The sequence below is a fragment of the Nipponia nippon genome, unplaced genomic scaffold (genome assembly GCF_047370975.1).
Source record: "Nipponia nippon isolate SJK-2023a ecotype South Korea unplaced genomic scaffold, ASM4737097v1 scaffold_6, whole genome shotgun sequence".
NCBI lineage: Eukaryota > Metazoa > Chordata > Aves > Pelecaniformes > Threskiornithidae > Nipponia > Nipponia nippon.
In genome coordinates, this window is record NW_028262380.1 from 3,412,274 (window position 1) to 3,427,886 (window position 15,613).

Here is a 15,613-nt window from a genome sequence, read left to right on the forward strand (position 1 = left end):
GGGGGCCGCGGTGGCTCGGGGGGGTGCGGAGGCTCCCCGTCACCTGCGGCGCCCTCGGCTGTGCCACGCTCCCCGGGGCAGCGCGGCGCACCCCGTTTTTTGGGAAGGCTGGGGGACGTGCCCAAGGACAGGCGGTGGGGCGGTGGCGGAGGAATGAGTGATTCCCCACCCCAAAATGCTGCTGTCACCTCAAGGAGGGGACCCCCCCCCACAGGGGGACAGGGCGCGGGGAGCCCCCAAAGCGGGGTCGGTGGGGCGTACCTCCCTTTTTTGGGGGGTATGGGGGACTGAAGCGGCTCCTTCCCCCAGTGCATGCCCTGCGGCCCCGGGAACAGAGGCAACTGCTTCGGCCCCGGCATCTGCTGCGGCGCGGAGCTGGGCTGTTACCTGGGCACGGCTGAGACCCGGCGCTGCGCCGAGGAAGACTACCTGCCTTCACCCTGCCAGGCCGGCGGGCAGCCCTGCGGCTCCGGCGGCCGCTGCGCAGCGCCCGGCATCTGCTGCACCGCCGGTGAGATGGGGGCTTGGGGTCGGCGGGCCTGAGAGGGGAGTGCGGGGTGTCTTGGGACCACGGCAGGGTGGCGGTGGCGTGGGTCGGGCCTCCAGTTAGACCTCAGCTTCCAACGGGGAAACTGAGGCACGGAGCAGTAGCAGCGTTTTGGGATAATTTTGGGATAGGCAGATTGGGACAAGATACACGGAGGAAATTTTTGACGCTGAGGGTGGTGAAACCCTGGCCCAGGTTGCCCAGAGAGGCGGTGGATGCCCCATCCCTGGAAACCTTCAAGGCCAGGCTGGACGGGGCTCTGAGCAACCTGGTCTGGTTGGAGATGTCCCTGCCCATGGCGGGGGTTGGACCAGACGGCCTTTAAAGGTCCCTTCCAACCCGAATATTCTGCGATTCTATGGTAAGGACTGGGCTCGGGGCTCCTTCCCGAGCCGCCACATAAGATATTTCCCAGCCGGGCGCACACGACCTCCCCGATGTGCTGGGAAAAGCCCAGCCGGCCCCGCTCCCCGGCGAACGGGAGGGACCAGGCTGGAGCGCGAGCCGCGCGGGGCCTGCCACCCCTCTTCCCCAAGGAAAATCAACCACCCGCCGTCCTCAATAACCCGTCCCGTCGGGTTTTGCTTTCTGTTGAAGAAACCTGCACGATGGACGCCGGCTGCCTGGACGAGGGCAGCGACGGGGCTCAGGAGGCGGTGGAGAAGAACCTGACGGTGCTGGACGGCTCGGCTGGAGATCTGCTCCTCAAGCTGATGCACTTGGCGAACCGGCAGCAGCAGGGCAAGCACCCCCTCCTCTGAGGCGGGGTGCTGGGCGCCCCCCGCACCCTCCCCTATCCCCCCACCCCAGCCGTGTAAATACGAGACCCAATAAACGTCCTCGTGCACTGTGGTGGCTTTGTCCGGCGCACTGGGGATGGGGCGCGGGGGGCTCCGGGGGACCCCTCTGGGGCTTGGGGGGCTCCGGGGGACCCCTCCGGGGCTCGGGGATGGTGTGGGGGGGTTAGAGGTTGTTGGGGCTTCGTCCCCCCCCTCCCCAAATCCCCATCCAGCCCCGTGCCGCTCAGCTCCCACCCGCAGTGGTTTTGCTGGGCTGGGTGCAGGATTTGGCCCCGTCCTTGCAGACTTTTCCCTTTCTAAGGGAAAGAAGCCCGGGCAGAGCTGGCCTTTGGGGTCTGGCCATCGAGCCTCACCCCGGGAGCCCCAGCAGCACCCCTGGGTGCTGAGCCTCCCATCACAGCCAGCACCCCAACCCCGGGAGGCTGGGGACAGCATCGTGCCCAAGGAGGTGCCACCATCATGTCACCTCTTGGCCAGGACCCCTCTTTGGGGCAGAGTCGGGGCTCCGTTGCCTTCAGGAACAGGCAGGACAGGCGGCTTCGAGCCACGTCTACTAAAAATGATAAAAAGTAAGGAAAACCACCCAAAAAAACCTCCCAAGAGCGGAAAGGTTTGGGGTCCCCAGCTTCACACAACCCCCCGGGGCTGCTCTCCCCCTTCCCCACCACCGCTCACCGAACGGGTCTCCACCAGGCACCACTGGGCAGGATCAGCCCCCCCCCGGTTGTTCCACCACCACCCCCAAATTCGGGGTGCCGTCACCCCAACCCTCTCCCCCGGTCCCTTACCCTGGCGGGGTCCCCGCTCCGGCCTCTCTCCGGGCTGGGATCTGGCCGCGGCGATGGGGCCAGCTCGTCCTTTATAATGTCCCCGAGGGAGGTGGCACCTCCGGGGAGGTGGAGCTCCTCCGCGCCGGAGGGACCCATCCTGCCCACGGCGGCTCCCCGCACCTCGAAGGAGGTGCAGGATTAAACCTGGCGCCTGGTCCCCGCGACGAGCATCTTACCCCAGCCCCGGGGAGGCGGGGGACCCAAAAAAATCACCCCCAAATTATTGGGAGAGTGGCAGCGGCGGTGCGGGTGGGTGACGCAGAGCTGGACGCCCGTGGGATGAAGAAACGGAGGTGTGGGGTGCCCCGGGCACTCAGCCTGTCCCGGGGCGCGGGACGCGAACCCCAACCTCTCCCGCAGCCATGGGGCTGAGCCGGGACCACGCTCCAGGCTGACGGGAGGTGCCAAGGTGCCAAAAAGCACCAGCAGCTGAGAACTGGGGTGGGCTTTTGCCACGCTTATCTCCCCAAAACACCCCTCACCCCTGCCCGTGGGGGTCCGGGCACCCCCAGAGCGGCCACAGGGGCTCCTGGTCGCTGTTTTCCCCCATGGCAGCCGGGGCCGAGGCGCTGGGACGTGGCAGACGCTGAGCCCCCTTTCCAACCCGTTAACGCGGAGCCCAGCGCCCGGCTCGTCCCCGGGGAGGGGGACTCAGCGCCTGCCTGACCCCGGGGCAGGTGACGGGGACGCGGCTGCCCACGCCGCCGGCCACCGCGGCCACGCTAAGTGGCAGATTTCGAAGCAAGGCGGAGGGGACGAGAAGAGGTCACGGCTCTGGGGCTCCCGGCTGCCTAATTCCCAATTAAGCCGAGGCGGGGAGGGACCGGGGTCACGGGCTCGATAGACGCAAGGTTTGTCCACGGCAGAGGAATTTATTCAAGCTGGGGAGCTCTTAATTGCGGTAACGAAGGCGAGGGGTTGGGGGAGCAGGCGATGGCACCAGCCTTCGGCCTCCTCCTCGTCGCCGTTTCTCCAGGGGCTCCTTCGCCTGCCGCTGACGTGGTCCCGGGCAGCACATTGCAGCCCTGGGCGCAGCCCCAGGGCAGAAACAACGGGGGAATTTGTGTTTTCAGGCCTTTGGCAATGAGGGTTGGGGGTTTCAGGCTGCCTCGGTGCCGTTTCATGAAAGCAGGGGGGACGGGCTCGGTGCCACCGCCATCCCAGAGCGGGACAAGCCCGGTGCTGAGCTTCCACCGACAGCCAGGCAGGGATGGGGGGAAAGGACCGACGCCATGTTTCCCACCCCAGATGCTCCCGGAGGAGGTTACGGGTTTGGTTGCCCCCCACCAGAGGGGATCTGAAGCCCAGGGAAGCACAATCTCACCCCATTCCCGAGTGGCTGCATCCCACCCGGCTACGGCGACGCCTTCCTTCATCCCCACCGCACCAGAGGGGTCCCGAAGGGGACGCGGAGCGACCAGCCCCAGCGCTGGGGGTTGACGGAGAAGGGACCCAGGCCCCAAACAGCATCCGCAGCCTCCGCACGGTTCCCCCCCGCCGCCGGTGGAGTCATCGCCAAGGAGAAAACCAACACCTTGGCCTTGACCTCACGTCCTCGACCTCCGGCTATTAGCGGAGCCCTCCGGTGTGGAAAGCAATGCCTTGTGGTTTTTAAGGGGAACGGGTGACGTGGGTGCCGGCATGCCTAAGCAGGAGCCGGCGCTATATATATGCGACTGCTCGCCGGGCCGAGAAGCCGAAAAAGCCTCCACCGCCCGCAGCCATGCCCTGCAAGGCGCTGGCCGTCTGCCTCCTGGGGCTGCTGGCCCTCTCCTCCGCCTGCTACATCCAGAACTGCCCCATCGGGGGCAAACGCGCCGTCCTGGACATGGACATCAGGAAGGTACGTCCCGGCGGACCTCCTCACCCCCTCCTTCCCCCTCTCCCGGCGCTCCCGCGGGGAAAATCCCGGCCAACGGGAGAAAAAAAACAGGGCAAGGCTCCCGGGTGCTTTCCCAAATAACTCTCACACGCTTTTTCTTGCCCCCGTCCCCGAGCAGTGCCTGCCCTGCGGCCCCAGGAACCAGGGCCGCTGCTTCGGTCCCAGCATCTGCTGCGGCGAAGAGCTGGGCTGTTACATCGGCACCCCCGAGAGCCTGCGCTGCCAGGAGGAAAACTTCTTGCCCACGCCCTGCGAGTCAGGACGCAAACCCTGCGGCGGCGGCAGTGGAGGGAGCTGCGCGGCCCCCGGCATCTGCTGCAGCAGCGGTGAGGGCAGCGCCGCGTCCCTGTCCCTTCTGGGATCCGAAGGGTCATCTGTGTCCTGTCCATCTGTCCATCCGTCCCCTCAACAACCAGGGCCACCCCACTCGGGGCAATAACAGACCGTGAGGTTTCGGGGAAGGGGGAAAGCAGACAGCAACCAAATTTAGGGGGCTGAGGGAGCAGCAGATGCCCGCACCCCCTCTTTTCATTATGGTTTTCCAAAAATCCCAGCCTCCTCCCTCAGTCAGACGCCACTGGAGATCCCGCTACAAATCCCGGGGAGCCCCGGGGCACGAAGCGAAGGCGCTCTTGCTCGACGCGATTGAAAACGGGCGCCGGGGGGGCTCCGAGGGCTGGTTCGTGCCGTCGCGTTTCACCCGGCGCTCTCCCCTTTCTCTCCCCGTGCAGAGGGCTGCGTGCTTGACTCGGCCTGCGACCAAGAAACGCTCTTCGCGTAGAGCCCCCGGGAGAGGAGAACCCGCGGGAGCCCGTATCTGCCGAGCCCCGCGTCAGGCCGAGAGCAGACGAGCCGAGGTCTGTGACTCAGACGGAAGCGATGGCCTTAATTAGAAATAAAACTTGTACAGGAAAAAAAAAAAAAAAAGTCCGTGTTTTTTGTGCGCTTGCCTGGTTTAGGTGCAGGCTCACGAGGGCTGGCTGGAGAAAAAGCCATTTTTAGGGAAGCGTAGGTAAAAAGCAAGGATTTAAGGTGGATGTGGTGTTTTGTCCGAGGGAGGGAGGGCGGAGGGGCCTGCAGTCAGCGCGCCCGGGCTCTGCCTGAGCCCCCGCAACGCCCAGGCCGGCGCCGGGCGGCCCCAAAGCAGCGGTTTCGGGGCGAAGCCGAGTGTGGCTCCGTCTGCAAGGCCACGATAAGCCAGACCCGCCAACGAGGACGCAGCTTAATTACAGTGTCACCTCCCGCTAAAGCCCCAGGGGATCACAGAATCCCTGAGGTTGGAAAAAACCTTTAAGATCATCAAATCCAACCGTTAAAACCGTGATGAGTAAAATTCGGCTGAAGCGGGGGCAGAGAAAAGGAGAGACATAAACGCCGGTATCATTTAGCCGTCCTCTGCACCATTTTCTCACTCAGCCACACCGAAGGGAGGGTGTAAGGGACGAGCGGGAGGGACGGATCCTTCTGCCGCGGCAGAAAAGAGAACCAATGAATTCTTTCCCCCCCGAGAACAAGAAGCGGAGGGTCAGCGTTTCCCAGGGAGCCGGCCAGCCCTCGGTCTCCTTTGAAAGCATCTCGAGGGGTCGACACGCAAACAGCGGGGAGCTGGGAGCCGGGATACGCCTCGGGATCGCTCCCCCGCTGCGCCTCCTGCGAATGCGGGAGGAGGAACGGCAGCGCAGAGCAGGAAGGCGGGCAGCTCCTCCACGGGGCTGAGGCAGGCTGCCGCCGCCTCTGCTGCCTGCTGCAAGCCCCCATTTCTCCCTCGCCCTTCCTCCCCGCGGGTGTTAAGCCCTCGGAAGCAGCACGGCCAGACCCCCAGGCTTTCTCCAGCACTTCTGCGGTTGATTTATACATTTAAAAGGAAGAAACCGGCTCGTAAACGGAGAAACCCCCTGTCCCAAGCTAAGACAACACCGTCCGTTTGACGATCCGCCCGTCCTTGTCGATGGCGAAGTTGTAGTTGCGCGGGTTGTCCAGGCACTCCTCGATACGCGCCTCCAGGTTCTGGGGGGTGATGAAGGTTTTGGCTTCCTCCTGACGGAAGGACAAGGACCCGGCTTGTAACGCGCCTTAGCGGACGAGTCGCTGCGAGCGCGCGAGCTGCTGCCGCCTGCAGAGCTCACGGATGCCCAGGGACCCCGAGGTGCCACCGGCATCGCCAGGATCTCGGCAGGAGCCGAGCCCCGAAGGAGGAAACCTTTCCTCTCCCGCTCAGGATTATTCCACCCCCTGTTTTCAGAGCTCTCGCTCAGCCTCCATCCCATCCACACGCTGTCAACGCTCCCGGAAGGCGCTGACAGCTGTGTTCCCAGCTACCAACAGAAAAATCCCTGGAAAACAAGCCTACGGCTTCCACAGGGCTCCCACGGGCTGCCATCAAATCCCTCCCGGGGCCCGCTGGCAGCCTTCTCCCCAGCTGCTCTCACCTGCAGCTGGAGAACCTCCTTCTCCTTCTCCTTCAGGAAAGCCTCCATTATCCTGGCCTTGCTCTCCGCAGCCTCCAGCTTCTGCCTCTTCTGTTCTGCCTCTTCTTTCCTAATTCTTTCCTCTCTGCCATAGGGAAAGGGAAAGAAAAGCAAACCAAAGCAGCAAGGGTTTGCTTCAGTGGGACATGCTAATCCCTCGGGATGCAAAGCCGCCGGAACACAGGGGAAGGAGCAGAGCGGCCGCACCAGGGAAGGGAGCCCGCGCTGTCCCCAGCGTGGGGCACAGAGAATTCCCCGGGAGAGAAAAATTCATGCAAAATCGTTAACGCAAAAGCTTCCAAGCGGACCGGCACGCGTGGCGCGGCCTTGAGACCGGCTCCATTTGGGAGCTCCCAGTCGGAGCATGCGATTCTTCCGGCAGGACCTGGTCGGGGAAGCTAGAGTGCTTTGTGACGGACCAAGGGACAGACAGCGGGGACGGACAGACAGGCTCTTCCTTTTAACCGTCTCTTCCTTTTAACCGTCTCCTGCTTTCGAGATTCAGCAGATGCCGATTTTCTCGGAAGCATCGACGCTTCCCGTGCCGGACCAGAGGCTCCCTGGGAGCAGCACGGGAGGGAACGCGGAGAGACTCATCCTCCCGATGGCACCCGCTGCTGCAGGAGCGCGAGGGGTCGTCCCGGGCTCGGTAACTCACCCCTCAGCAGCAAGAGGCGCTGGAAACACGACCACCGCGTATGCAGATTTATTTAAAAAAGGCCAAAATTTAGGTCAAGTGCCTTTGTAAAAGTTGAGCCTGACTCAAACCGCCCCGGGTGTTGAATTTAGTTCCGCTCAAGCAAAAGCCAAAGACGCAAAGGCTTCGTGCGGGGCCGGGCTGACCTGCGTGCCCGCTGCCGGGCGTTCTCCGCCTCATTCCAGGCCATCAGGCGCCGGTGCTCCTCCGTCAGCTCCGCCGAGTCCTCCCGGGACAGCTCTGCCTCCCGCTTCTTCCGCAGCACCTCGGCCCGGAACTCGGCCCTGCCGGGAGGGGAGGGGAGGCTGCTGAGCTCCTGCCCGGGGCTGGGCACCCTGGGGGGGGTCTCCCAAACCTGCCCCATAGCAGAGCCAGCCCCACCGCCCCTCCCCTGCCCCACAGCAGTCCCAGCCCCACAACGCGCCCCGCAGCCAGCCCTCTCCCTCACAGCAGCCCCACAGATCCACAGCCAGACCCCAACCCTCCCCTGCCCCACAGCCCCATAACAAGGCCCCTGCCCCACAGCAGCCCCATACCCAGAGTCACGGCCAGCCTCCAACCCTCCCCTGCCCCACAGCAATGCCACAGCCCTATACCCAGCCCCCTGCCCCACAGGAGCCCCACAAATCCACAGCCAGCCCCCCAACCCTCCCCTGCCCCACAGCAGCCCCACAGCCCCATAACAAGCCCCACAGCAACCCCATACCCAGAGTCACAGCCCTCCCCCAAACCCCCCTCTACCCCACAGCAGCCCCACAACCAGCCCCCTGCCCCACAGCAGCCCCATACCCAGCCCCGCAGCCATCCCCCAACCCTCCTCTGCCCCACGACAGCCCCACAGCCCCATAACCAGCCCCATACCCAGCCCCCTGCCCCATACCCAGCCCCACAGCCAGCCCCCAACCCTCCCCTGCCCCGCAGCAGCCGCAGGCCCGGCGGGTACCGGAGGGCGCCGAGGACCAGGCGGTGCTGCCGGTACCGCTCGGTGACCACCAGCAGCTCCTCGGGGTCGACGGGCGGCGGCACCTTCAGCCGCGACGCCTTGGACTTGGCGGGGGGGTCGTGCCGCGTCTTGCGGCCCCGCGCCGGGACCAGCCGCGGCCCCCAGGCCGGGCCGAGGCCGAGTGCGGGGCCCAGGAGGCCGGGGCCGGGTCCCGGTCGGGCGGCGGGGCCGAAGGCGACCCCCAGGGCCGGGCCCGGGCGGCAGCGCCTCAGCGCCGGCAACATGGCGGGGGCGGCCCGCGGGACCGGACGTGACGCGCGCGAACCGCGCCGCCCGCGGGGCAGCACGGGAGGGGAGCGGGGGCTGACGGGAAACGTAGTGCGGGCCGGAACGGGCAGCGCCCCCGGGAAGCGCGGCCCCCCGTGGCACAACCCCCGCCCCCGCGGGACACGGCCCCGGCCCCGCACACACGGGCCCCCCGCAGACACCCCCCCTTCGCCTCCCGGGACAGCGCCCCCCCGTGAGAGGCGGTCCCCCGTGGCACAAACCCCCCCCGCCCCGAGACACCCCCACGGGGCATCCCCCCACCCCCGGACACTCGCATCCCCCACGGGACACTCCCCCCCGGACACACCCACCCACGCGGGACGCGCACCCCCCGGGACACGCCCCCCTGGACACACCCACCACGTGGGACACACCCACCCACGCAGGACACACCCACGGGACGCCCCCCCCGGACACTCGCACCCCCCACGGGACACGCCCCCCCTGGACACACCCATCCACGCCGGACACACCCACCCACGCGGGACGCGCACCCCCCACGGGACACGCCCTCCCGGACACACCCACCACGCGGGACACACCCACCCACGCAGGACACACCCACGGGACGCCCCCCCCGGACACTCGCACCCCCCACGGGACACGCCCCCCCCCCCCGACACACCCATCCACGCCGGACACACCCACCCACGCGGGACGCCCACACCCCCCGGACACTCGCACCCCCCGGGACACGCCCCCCAGGACACACCCACCACGCGGGACACACCCACGGGACGCCCCCCCCCGACACTCGCACCCCCCACGGGACACGTCCCCCCAGGACACACCCACCCCCGCGGGACGCCCCCGCGGGACGCCCCCCGCCGCCGCCGCAGCAGGACAGGGTCCCCCCGAGCCCCTTTATTGCCGGTGGGTGGCGGGGGGTCCCGCGTGGGGCCGTGCCGCTCACCCGCGGCGCAGCGGCTCCTCCCGCGGGGGGGGACACGGGTGGGGGCGGCAGCGGCAGAGCCGGGCCGGGACCTGCGGGGGGGGCGGCTGCCGTGGGGGGGGGTAACCCCGTGGGGGGTACACGGCACTGGGGGGGGGGGGTAACCCCGTGGGGGGGACACGGCACTGGGGAGGGGGGGGGTAACCCCGTGGGGGGGGACACGGCACTGGGGAGGGGGTAACCCCGTGGGGGGGACACGGGGGGTAATCGGGGGGTTAAAACACGGGGGGGATAATCTCGGGGGGAATAATCCGGGGGGTAACACGAGGGGGGGGGATCTCGGAGGGGGGTAAAGCCAGCGGGGGAACTCGGGGGGAGATAATCACGGGTGGGGGGATAATCCACGGGGGGTAATCCCGGGGGAGATAATCCAGGGGGATGATCTGGGGGGATAAACCCGAGGATGGTAATTTGGGGGGGGGAGATATTCGCGGGTGGGGGGATAATCTGAGGGGGGAGAAAATCTGGGGGGGGGTAACACGGGGGGTAATCCCGAGGGGGCTGAATCTGAGGGGGGGGCAACTCCGTGGGGAGATGATCGCGGGTGGGGGGTAATCCACGGGGGGAAGGTAATCCGGGGGGATGATCGGGGGGTGGCACGGGGGGGGATGAATCCGAGGGGGGGATAATCCCGGGGGATAATCCCGGGGGATAACCGGGGGGATTATAGTCCGGGGGTCCCTACCTGCAGGGCCGGGGGGGGGCCCAGGTCCCGCTTGCCCCCCGGGTACCAGCCGTGGGACCAGTGCTGGCCCGGGCAGCGGGGCACGGCGCAGGCCAGCAGCAGCAGCAGCAGGGCCAGCAGCAGCGGGGACCCGCGGGGGGCCATGGCTGCGGGGAGAGGGGGCCCTGTCCCAGCGGCACCCGCCCCGGGGGGCAGCCGGGGGGGCTGGGGGTGCCGGGGGGGTGGGCACCCGTGGGTGCTGCTGGGGAGGGTTGGGGCCAGCGAGGATGGGCACCCCAGAGTCCCGTCTGGGGTGGGTTTGGGGTGGAGATGCCGGAGGGGCGAGCACCCATGGGTGCTGCTGGGGTGGGTTGGGGATGGAGATGTGGAGGGGCTGAGCACCCATGGGTTCAGGGTTGGAGATGCCGGAGGGGATGAGCACCCATGGGTGTTCTTTGGGGTGGGTTTGGGGTGGAGATCTGGAGGGGTGAGCGCCCATGGGTTTGGGGTTGGAGATGCTGGAGGGGCTGAGCACCCATGGGTGCTCTTCGGGACAGGCTGGGGATGGAGATACTGGAGGGGCTGAGCATCCATGGGTTGGGGGTGGAGATGCTGGAGGGGATGAGCACCCATGGGTGCTCTTTTTCGGGATGGAGAAGCTGGAGGGGCTGAGCACCCATGGGTGCTGCCTGGAGCAGGTTAGAGATGGAGATGTCAGAGGGGATGAGCACCCATGGGTGCAATTTGGGGTGGGTTTGGGGTGGAGATGCTGGAGGGGTGAGCACCCATGGGTGCTGCTGGGGCGGGTTGGGGATGGAGATGTGGAGGGGCTGAGTACCCATGGGTTCAGGGTTGGTGATGCTGGAGGGGCTGAGCACCCATGGGTGCTCTTTTTCGGGATGGAGATGCCGGAGGGGATGAGCACCCATGGGTGTTCTTTGGGGCAGGTTTGGGATGGAGATGCCAGAGGGGATGAGCACCCATGGGTGCAATTTGGGGTGGGCTTGGGGGTAGAGATGGGGAGGGGCTGAGCACCCATGGGCGCTGCTGGGGTTTGGGTCCGGCACGGCCAGGCCCCGGGGTGCCCTCAGGGTCTGGCTGGTAGAGCAGGCCCACCCGCCCCGGGTCCCCGCGTACCTCACCTGGCCGGCGGGTGACGGCGGCAGCGGTGGCGGCTGGAGCGGTGGCCGGGCTGCGCTGGGCACCGCTATTTGTAGAGCTGGGCGACGGTGACGTCGGCCCCGCCGTCGCTCCCACGGGAGACCGCGGCCTCGCCGATGGCGTCGGCCTCCCCGTGCCAGCGCCTGTCGCCTCCTTCCCCTCAAATCCCCTTGGCGCGGCAGGATGGCACCCCGACACCCCCTTTTTTTGGGGGGGGGGTCTGCCCTGCTGACCCTGCTCTGGCTCCGCTCCCAGCTCTGGGGATGCGACGGAGGCTGGGAAAGGGATTTCGGCAGGATCCGACCCCGGGTTATCTCCAGTAGCTGCTCGCGGCACTGGGACCACGGCAGATGCCGCGGCGAAAGGTCGGGGCAGCTCTCCAGACCCCCAAATTCCTCTGTCGATCCCGGGAAGGAAGGAAAAAAGGGGGAAAAAGCCTCATTGGTATCCCCGAGGCGCCTGGGGGTCCGTGGCCCCGGGAGAGCGTCCCGGGAGGGTCCCGGGTTTTTTGGGGTCAGCACATTCATTTCCCAGCGTGACTCCCAGAAATCCCCCCAAATCCAGGAGTTAGAGTTTATTAAGGAAGGGATGATGTTGGGGTCCGTGAGGGGGTGATGGAGTGGGGATGACGGCAGCAGCGAGGTCATTTTTGGGGGTGTTTTGGGCTGCTGGGGGGTTCCCCTTGCCTGTGTGCCCCTGCTGAGCCACCTCCCCCCCGGGAAATCCCGCCTGGATTGGAAAAGCTCAGCTGGAAAACGCGGATCCCCCGACTGGCGGGGTGGCTTTCCCCACGATTTCCTAGGTGTCACCCCCCCGTCCCCCGAGCCCTGCCTGGGCCGGGTGGGGGTGTCACCGTCCCCGAGCCCTGCCACCCCCCCGTGCTCCCCGTCACCCCCGGGCCGCCCAGCCCCTCCGAACCCAGCGCTCCCAGTGCCCGCCGCGGGGGACGGAGCTCCCCCAGTTAACCGGGGCGCGGCCCCCCCGACCGCAGGAGGAACAGGGAGGGCATTTCATCAGACCCCTCTTTATAACAACAAAAAAATATTAAATTCAACCATATTAACCTTATTTTTTTAATACAGAAGTGCTGCAGCCCCAGGTCCTCAGGGCTTTTCTTCATCCTCAGGACATTTCTGGCCCCCGAGGACTCTTCGCGTGCCCCAGCCCATCACCAGCCTTAGGGTTTCCTTCTGGTTTTCTTCTTCTGGGAGGGGAACGATACAAACCAGCATTTGTTTTTTGCCTCCTGCGCTCGTAACCCAAGTTCATCTCCATGACAGAGCCTCCATTGAAACAAAAAAAAAAAAGAGGAGAAATCCCTAAAGTTGTCTGGAGGGCAGCAAGAGCCTGCCCCGGCTGGAGAAGGGTCTCCCTCAGCTTTAAAAACCGGTGAATGCTTCAGCAGCGACCTCCCGGGGACCTCCCGGAGATTTTAAACTGCGAGAGGATAAGCTGAGGCTGGACATCAGGAGGAGATTTTTGACGCTGAGGGTGGTGAAACCCTGGCCCAGGTTGCCCAGAGAGGTGGGAGATGCCCCATCCCTGGAAACCTTCAAGGTCAGGTTGGATGGGGCTCTGAGCAACCTGATCTGATTGGAGATGTCCACTAGATGGTTTGGACTGGATGATCTTTAGGGTCCCTTCCAACCCAAACCATGCCGTGATTCTGTGATTTGCAGCTGTTTTGGTGGAGCCTCATCCAGCCAAGAGCAAGACGTCACCTTGATTACGTTTAATTTCTGGCAGGAGAAAGGATGGGCACGTCCTTCAAGCTCTGCTCCTACGCTTCCCGGGTTTAGGACCCCACACATCCTTCCCGAGAAGCAGAAACACGGTGGTGTTGTTGGCAGGGACCTCCGAGGTCTCCAGTCCAACCTCCCGCATGGAGCAGGACCAACGCCAAAGTCAGATCAGGCTGCTCGGAGCAGCCAGCTGGATTTTGAACGTGCCCATGGACAGATCTTAGCAGCTCTGGAGATGCTAGGAGAAATCTGAATTCTCCTCCAGCATCTAGGGATGGAGGTCTCCTGGTCCAAGGATGGGAGCAAAGACCTGCAAGCAGGTTGTGTGTTGGCCAACGTCTGTGTGTGTGGTGTAGGCCGGAGGTCCTTTCTCCCCGCTGCTACGGCTTGAGAAAGCCTGGTTGTCTCCTCTGGGATGCAGGGCTCTTCTCCCTAGCTTTCATTCACACTTTGAAGGAGCACTGAGGGTACAGAGAACCACAGAATCGTTAAGGTTGGAAAAGACCCTTAAGATCCTCAAGTCCAACCGTTCACCCAGCACTGCCAAGGCCACCACTAAACCATGTCCCTAAGCACCACATCTCCCTGGCTTTTAAATCCCTCCAGGGATGGGGACTCAGCCCCTGCCCTGGGCAGCCTGGGCCAGGGCCTGACAGCCCTTTCAGGGAAGAAGTTTTTCCCAATACCCAACCCAAACCTGCCCTGGCGCAGCTTGAGGCCGTTCCCTCTCGTCCCATCGCTTGTTCCTGGGGAGAAGAGACTGACCCCCCCGGCTCCAGCCTCCTTTCAGGCCGTTGCAGAGAGTGATAAGGAAAATAAAAGAAGATGAACCCATCCTCTGAAAGAGCAGAACTTCCCCAGCCGGGCTGTCCTCTGGGCCGGGGCTATGGGAAGCCAAGACCTCCCGGGTGGCTCCCAAGCCCTGCTGCTGGTGGGCTGGCTGGAGGTCGCCCTTGCAGCTTCATCTTAGAGCTGGGGAATGAGGATGCCAGGCACGAGGAGGCAGCGGGTGCAGGGGGCAAATGGACACAGCCCCAGCGAGCCCCACGCCTTTGAGACGGCTCCCAAATTTCTTTTGCTGCTGTTAGAGGAGGGTAGGGTCCGGGTGGCACTTGGGAAGGGACACCACGGGTGGGAACATGGAGCTCGGACCACGCGGAGCCACCTTCTCCTCAGCCGGAGCCCCAAACCCCCGCAGCAGCATCCCTCGCTCCCCCGGGCGGCAGGGCCACCCCAAGCATCCCTCGTGGTGGTCATAATGATGATGATGATGATGACGACCTGACCTGCGGCAGGTCTAAAATCCGGCACCGGGTCTAAAATCCGGCACCAGGTCTAAAATCCAGCACCAAACACACCGACCTTTCCTTCAGGGAGCAAAAATCCTTTTGTTTTTCTGGTTTTGTTTGTTTGTTTGTTTGTTTTTTTGGGTTGAAATCCCAGCGGTCGCTGCTATGCTCACTGCAGGTTCCAAACCAGCAGCACATGGTGGCCTGACCCTGAAGGAGGAAACTTTTTTTTTGCTTTTTATACAAAAATTAGGATATTTATATATACACACACACACAGAATAAGCTTTTTTGGTTTTTTCTCCTTTTTTTCTTAAAGAGCTGACCGGCGGAAAAATGTGAAACCATTTCCCTGCAGGTTCGGAAAAGCTTGTGCTTGTGGGGTTGTGGTTTTTTTTTTTTTTTCTTTTCAGATGAGATCCAGGATATCTTTTTCTTCTTTTTTTTTTTTTTTTAAAAAGGCTTTACTCCCTCAAGAAAAAAAAAAAAAAAAGATTTACAAACAAAATAACAGCCTGTATCAACTCTCCAGAAGAGAGATGGTATGACAATATTAATCCAAACATCACGCTATTTAATTCCCCAATAAAACATTGGAAAAAAAGGAGCCAACAGTATCCGCACTAACACTTTGCTACATATAAAATCTCCAGCTAATATGAAGCTTATGGTACCAACCTCTAAAACAGTTAAGATATATACACATATTTTTTGGGAGGGGTGTATTAACAAACAGAATATTACAAAATATTAAAGAAGGCAACTCTTCTGTCATTTGTTTCGGGGCGTGGATTTTTTTTTTTTTTTCCTTTCTTCACTTGAAGTTGGCGTAGTCTGAGAAGGCGTCGATATATTCCTGCACCACCTTGTAGCAGAATTCGTACTGTTCCTGCGGGATTCAGGGAGAGCACAGCGTCAGGCCAAGAAAATTCACCCCTGAGGTATAATTTGATGCTTCGTGGTCTGCGGCTAGCTGGGACCAAGCGTGGTCAGGTGGCCAAAGCCCAGAGCGAGGGCAGGAACCAGATTCCCACCCGTGAGCAGGTTTTGGGGTCCGCTGCCCGCCCTCCTTGCTGGGGTGCCACCAGCAAAAGAAACTCTGCTTTCCCTTTCCTCTCTCAGGTCCTGTTTTGAACCCAAACAGCCTTTTTTCAATCCCTGAGCATCCCTGCAGACCCCTCTTGCAAGACCTCATCTAGCCCTGCCTGCTCCTCCCCTCCCTGCCAGGCTGCCTGCCCAAGCCCGTGCCACAGCCGCTCCAGGACGGGTTTCCAGGCTCCTGGAGCCCATAAACACGTGGGCTGTGGTTGA

General features: G+C 63.6%; 4 protein-coding genes across 11 annotated transcripts in view; 2 read left to right on the forward strand and 2 right to left on the reverse strand.

Moving 5' to 3' along the window:
- The window catches only part of LOC104021439 (vasotocin-neurophysin VT), a 1,634-nt gene extending 235 nt beyond the window's left edge, over positions 1 to 1,399 (forward strand). The window contains exons 2-3 of the mRNA XM_087738082.1: positions 310 to 511; positions 1,145 to 1,399. Of these exons, the coding sequence (XP_087594208.1) occupies positions 310 to 511; positions 1,145 to 1,308 (366 nt within the window). The 3' untranslated portion in view covers positions 1,309 to 1,399. The remainder of the gene's footprint in view (positions 1 to 309; positions 512 to 1,144) is intronic.
- A 765-nt stretch (positions 1,400 to 2,164) lies between these two features.
- LOC104018522 (neurophysin 1) lies at positions 2,165 to 5,732 on the forward strand. 2 transcript variants are annotated; one of them, XM_009471672.2, is made up of 3 exons: positions 3,894 to 4,020; positions 4,178 to 4,385; positions 4,791 to 5,732. In XM_009471672.2, exons 1-3 carry the CDS (start codon positions 3,901 to 3,903, stop codon positions 4,838 to 4,840), a joined length of 378 nt encoding a protein of 125 aa, XP_009469947.2. In that variant the 5' UTR covers positions 3,894 to 3,900; the 3' UTR covers positions 4,841 to 5,732. The 2 variants fall into 2 exon arrangements, with proteins under 2 accessions (XP_087594209.1, XP_009469947.2); XM_087738083.1 differs by having other exon boundaries at positions 2,165 to 4,020; positions 4,178 to 5,732.
- Positions 5,733 to 5,880: 148 nt separating this feature from the next.
- MRPS26 (mitochondrial ribosomal protein S26) lies at positions 5,881 to 8,491 on the reverse strand. Its single transcript, XM_087738081.1, has 4 exons — positions 8,168 to 8,491; positions 7,371 to 7,508; positions 6,489 to 6,612; positions 5,881 to 6,096 (listed from the first exon to the last, which is right to left on the reverse strand). The coding sequence occupies exons 1-4, from the start codon at positions 8,449 to 8,451 to the stop codon at positions 5,965 to 5,967; spliced, it is 678 nt and encodes a 225-aa protein (XP_087594207.1). The 5' UTR covers positions 8,452 to 8,491; the 3' UTR covers positions 5,881 to 5,964.
- A 6,356-nt stretch (positions 8,492 to 14,847) lies between these two features.
- The window catches only part of PTPRA (protein tyrosine phosphatase receptor type A), a 131,518-nt gene continuing 130,752 nt past the window's right edge, over positions 14,848 to 15,613 (reverse strand). For all 7 annotated transcript variants that reach the window (XM_087737034.1, XM_087737029.1, XM_087737030.1 and 4 more), the window contains one exon: positions 14,848 to 15,191. In XM_087737034.1, coding sequence (XP_087593160.1) covers positions 15,117 to 15,191 — 75 coding nt within the window. In that variant the 3' untranslated portion in view covers positions 14,848 to 15,116. The remainder of the gene's footprint in view (positions 15,192 to 15,613) is intronic.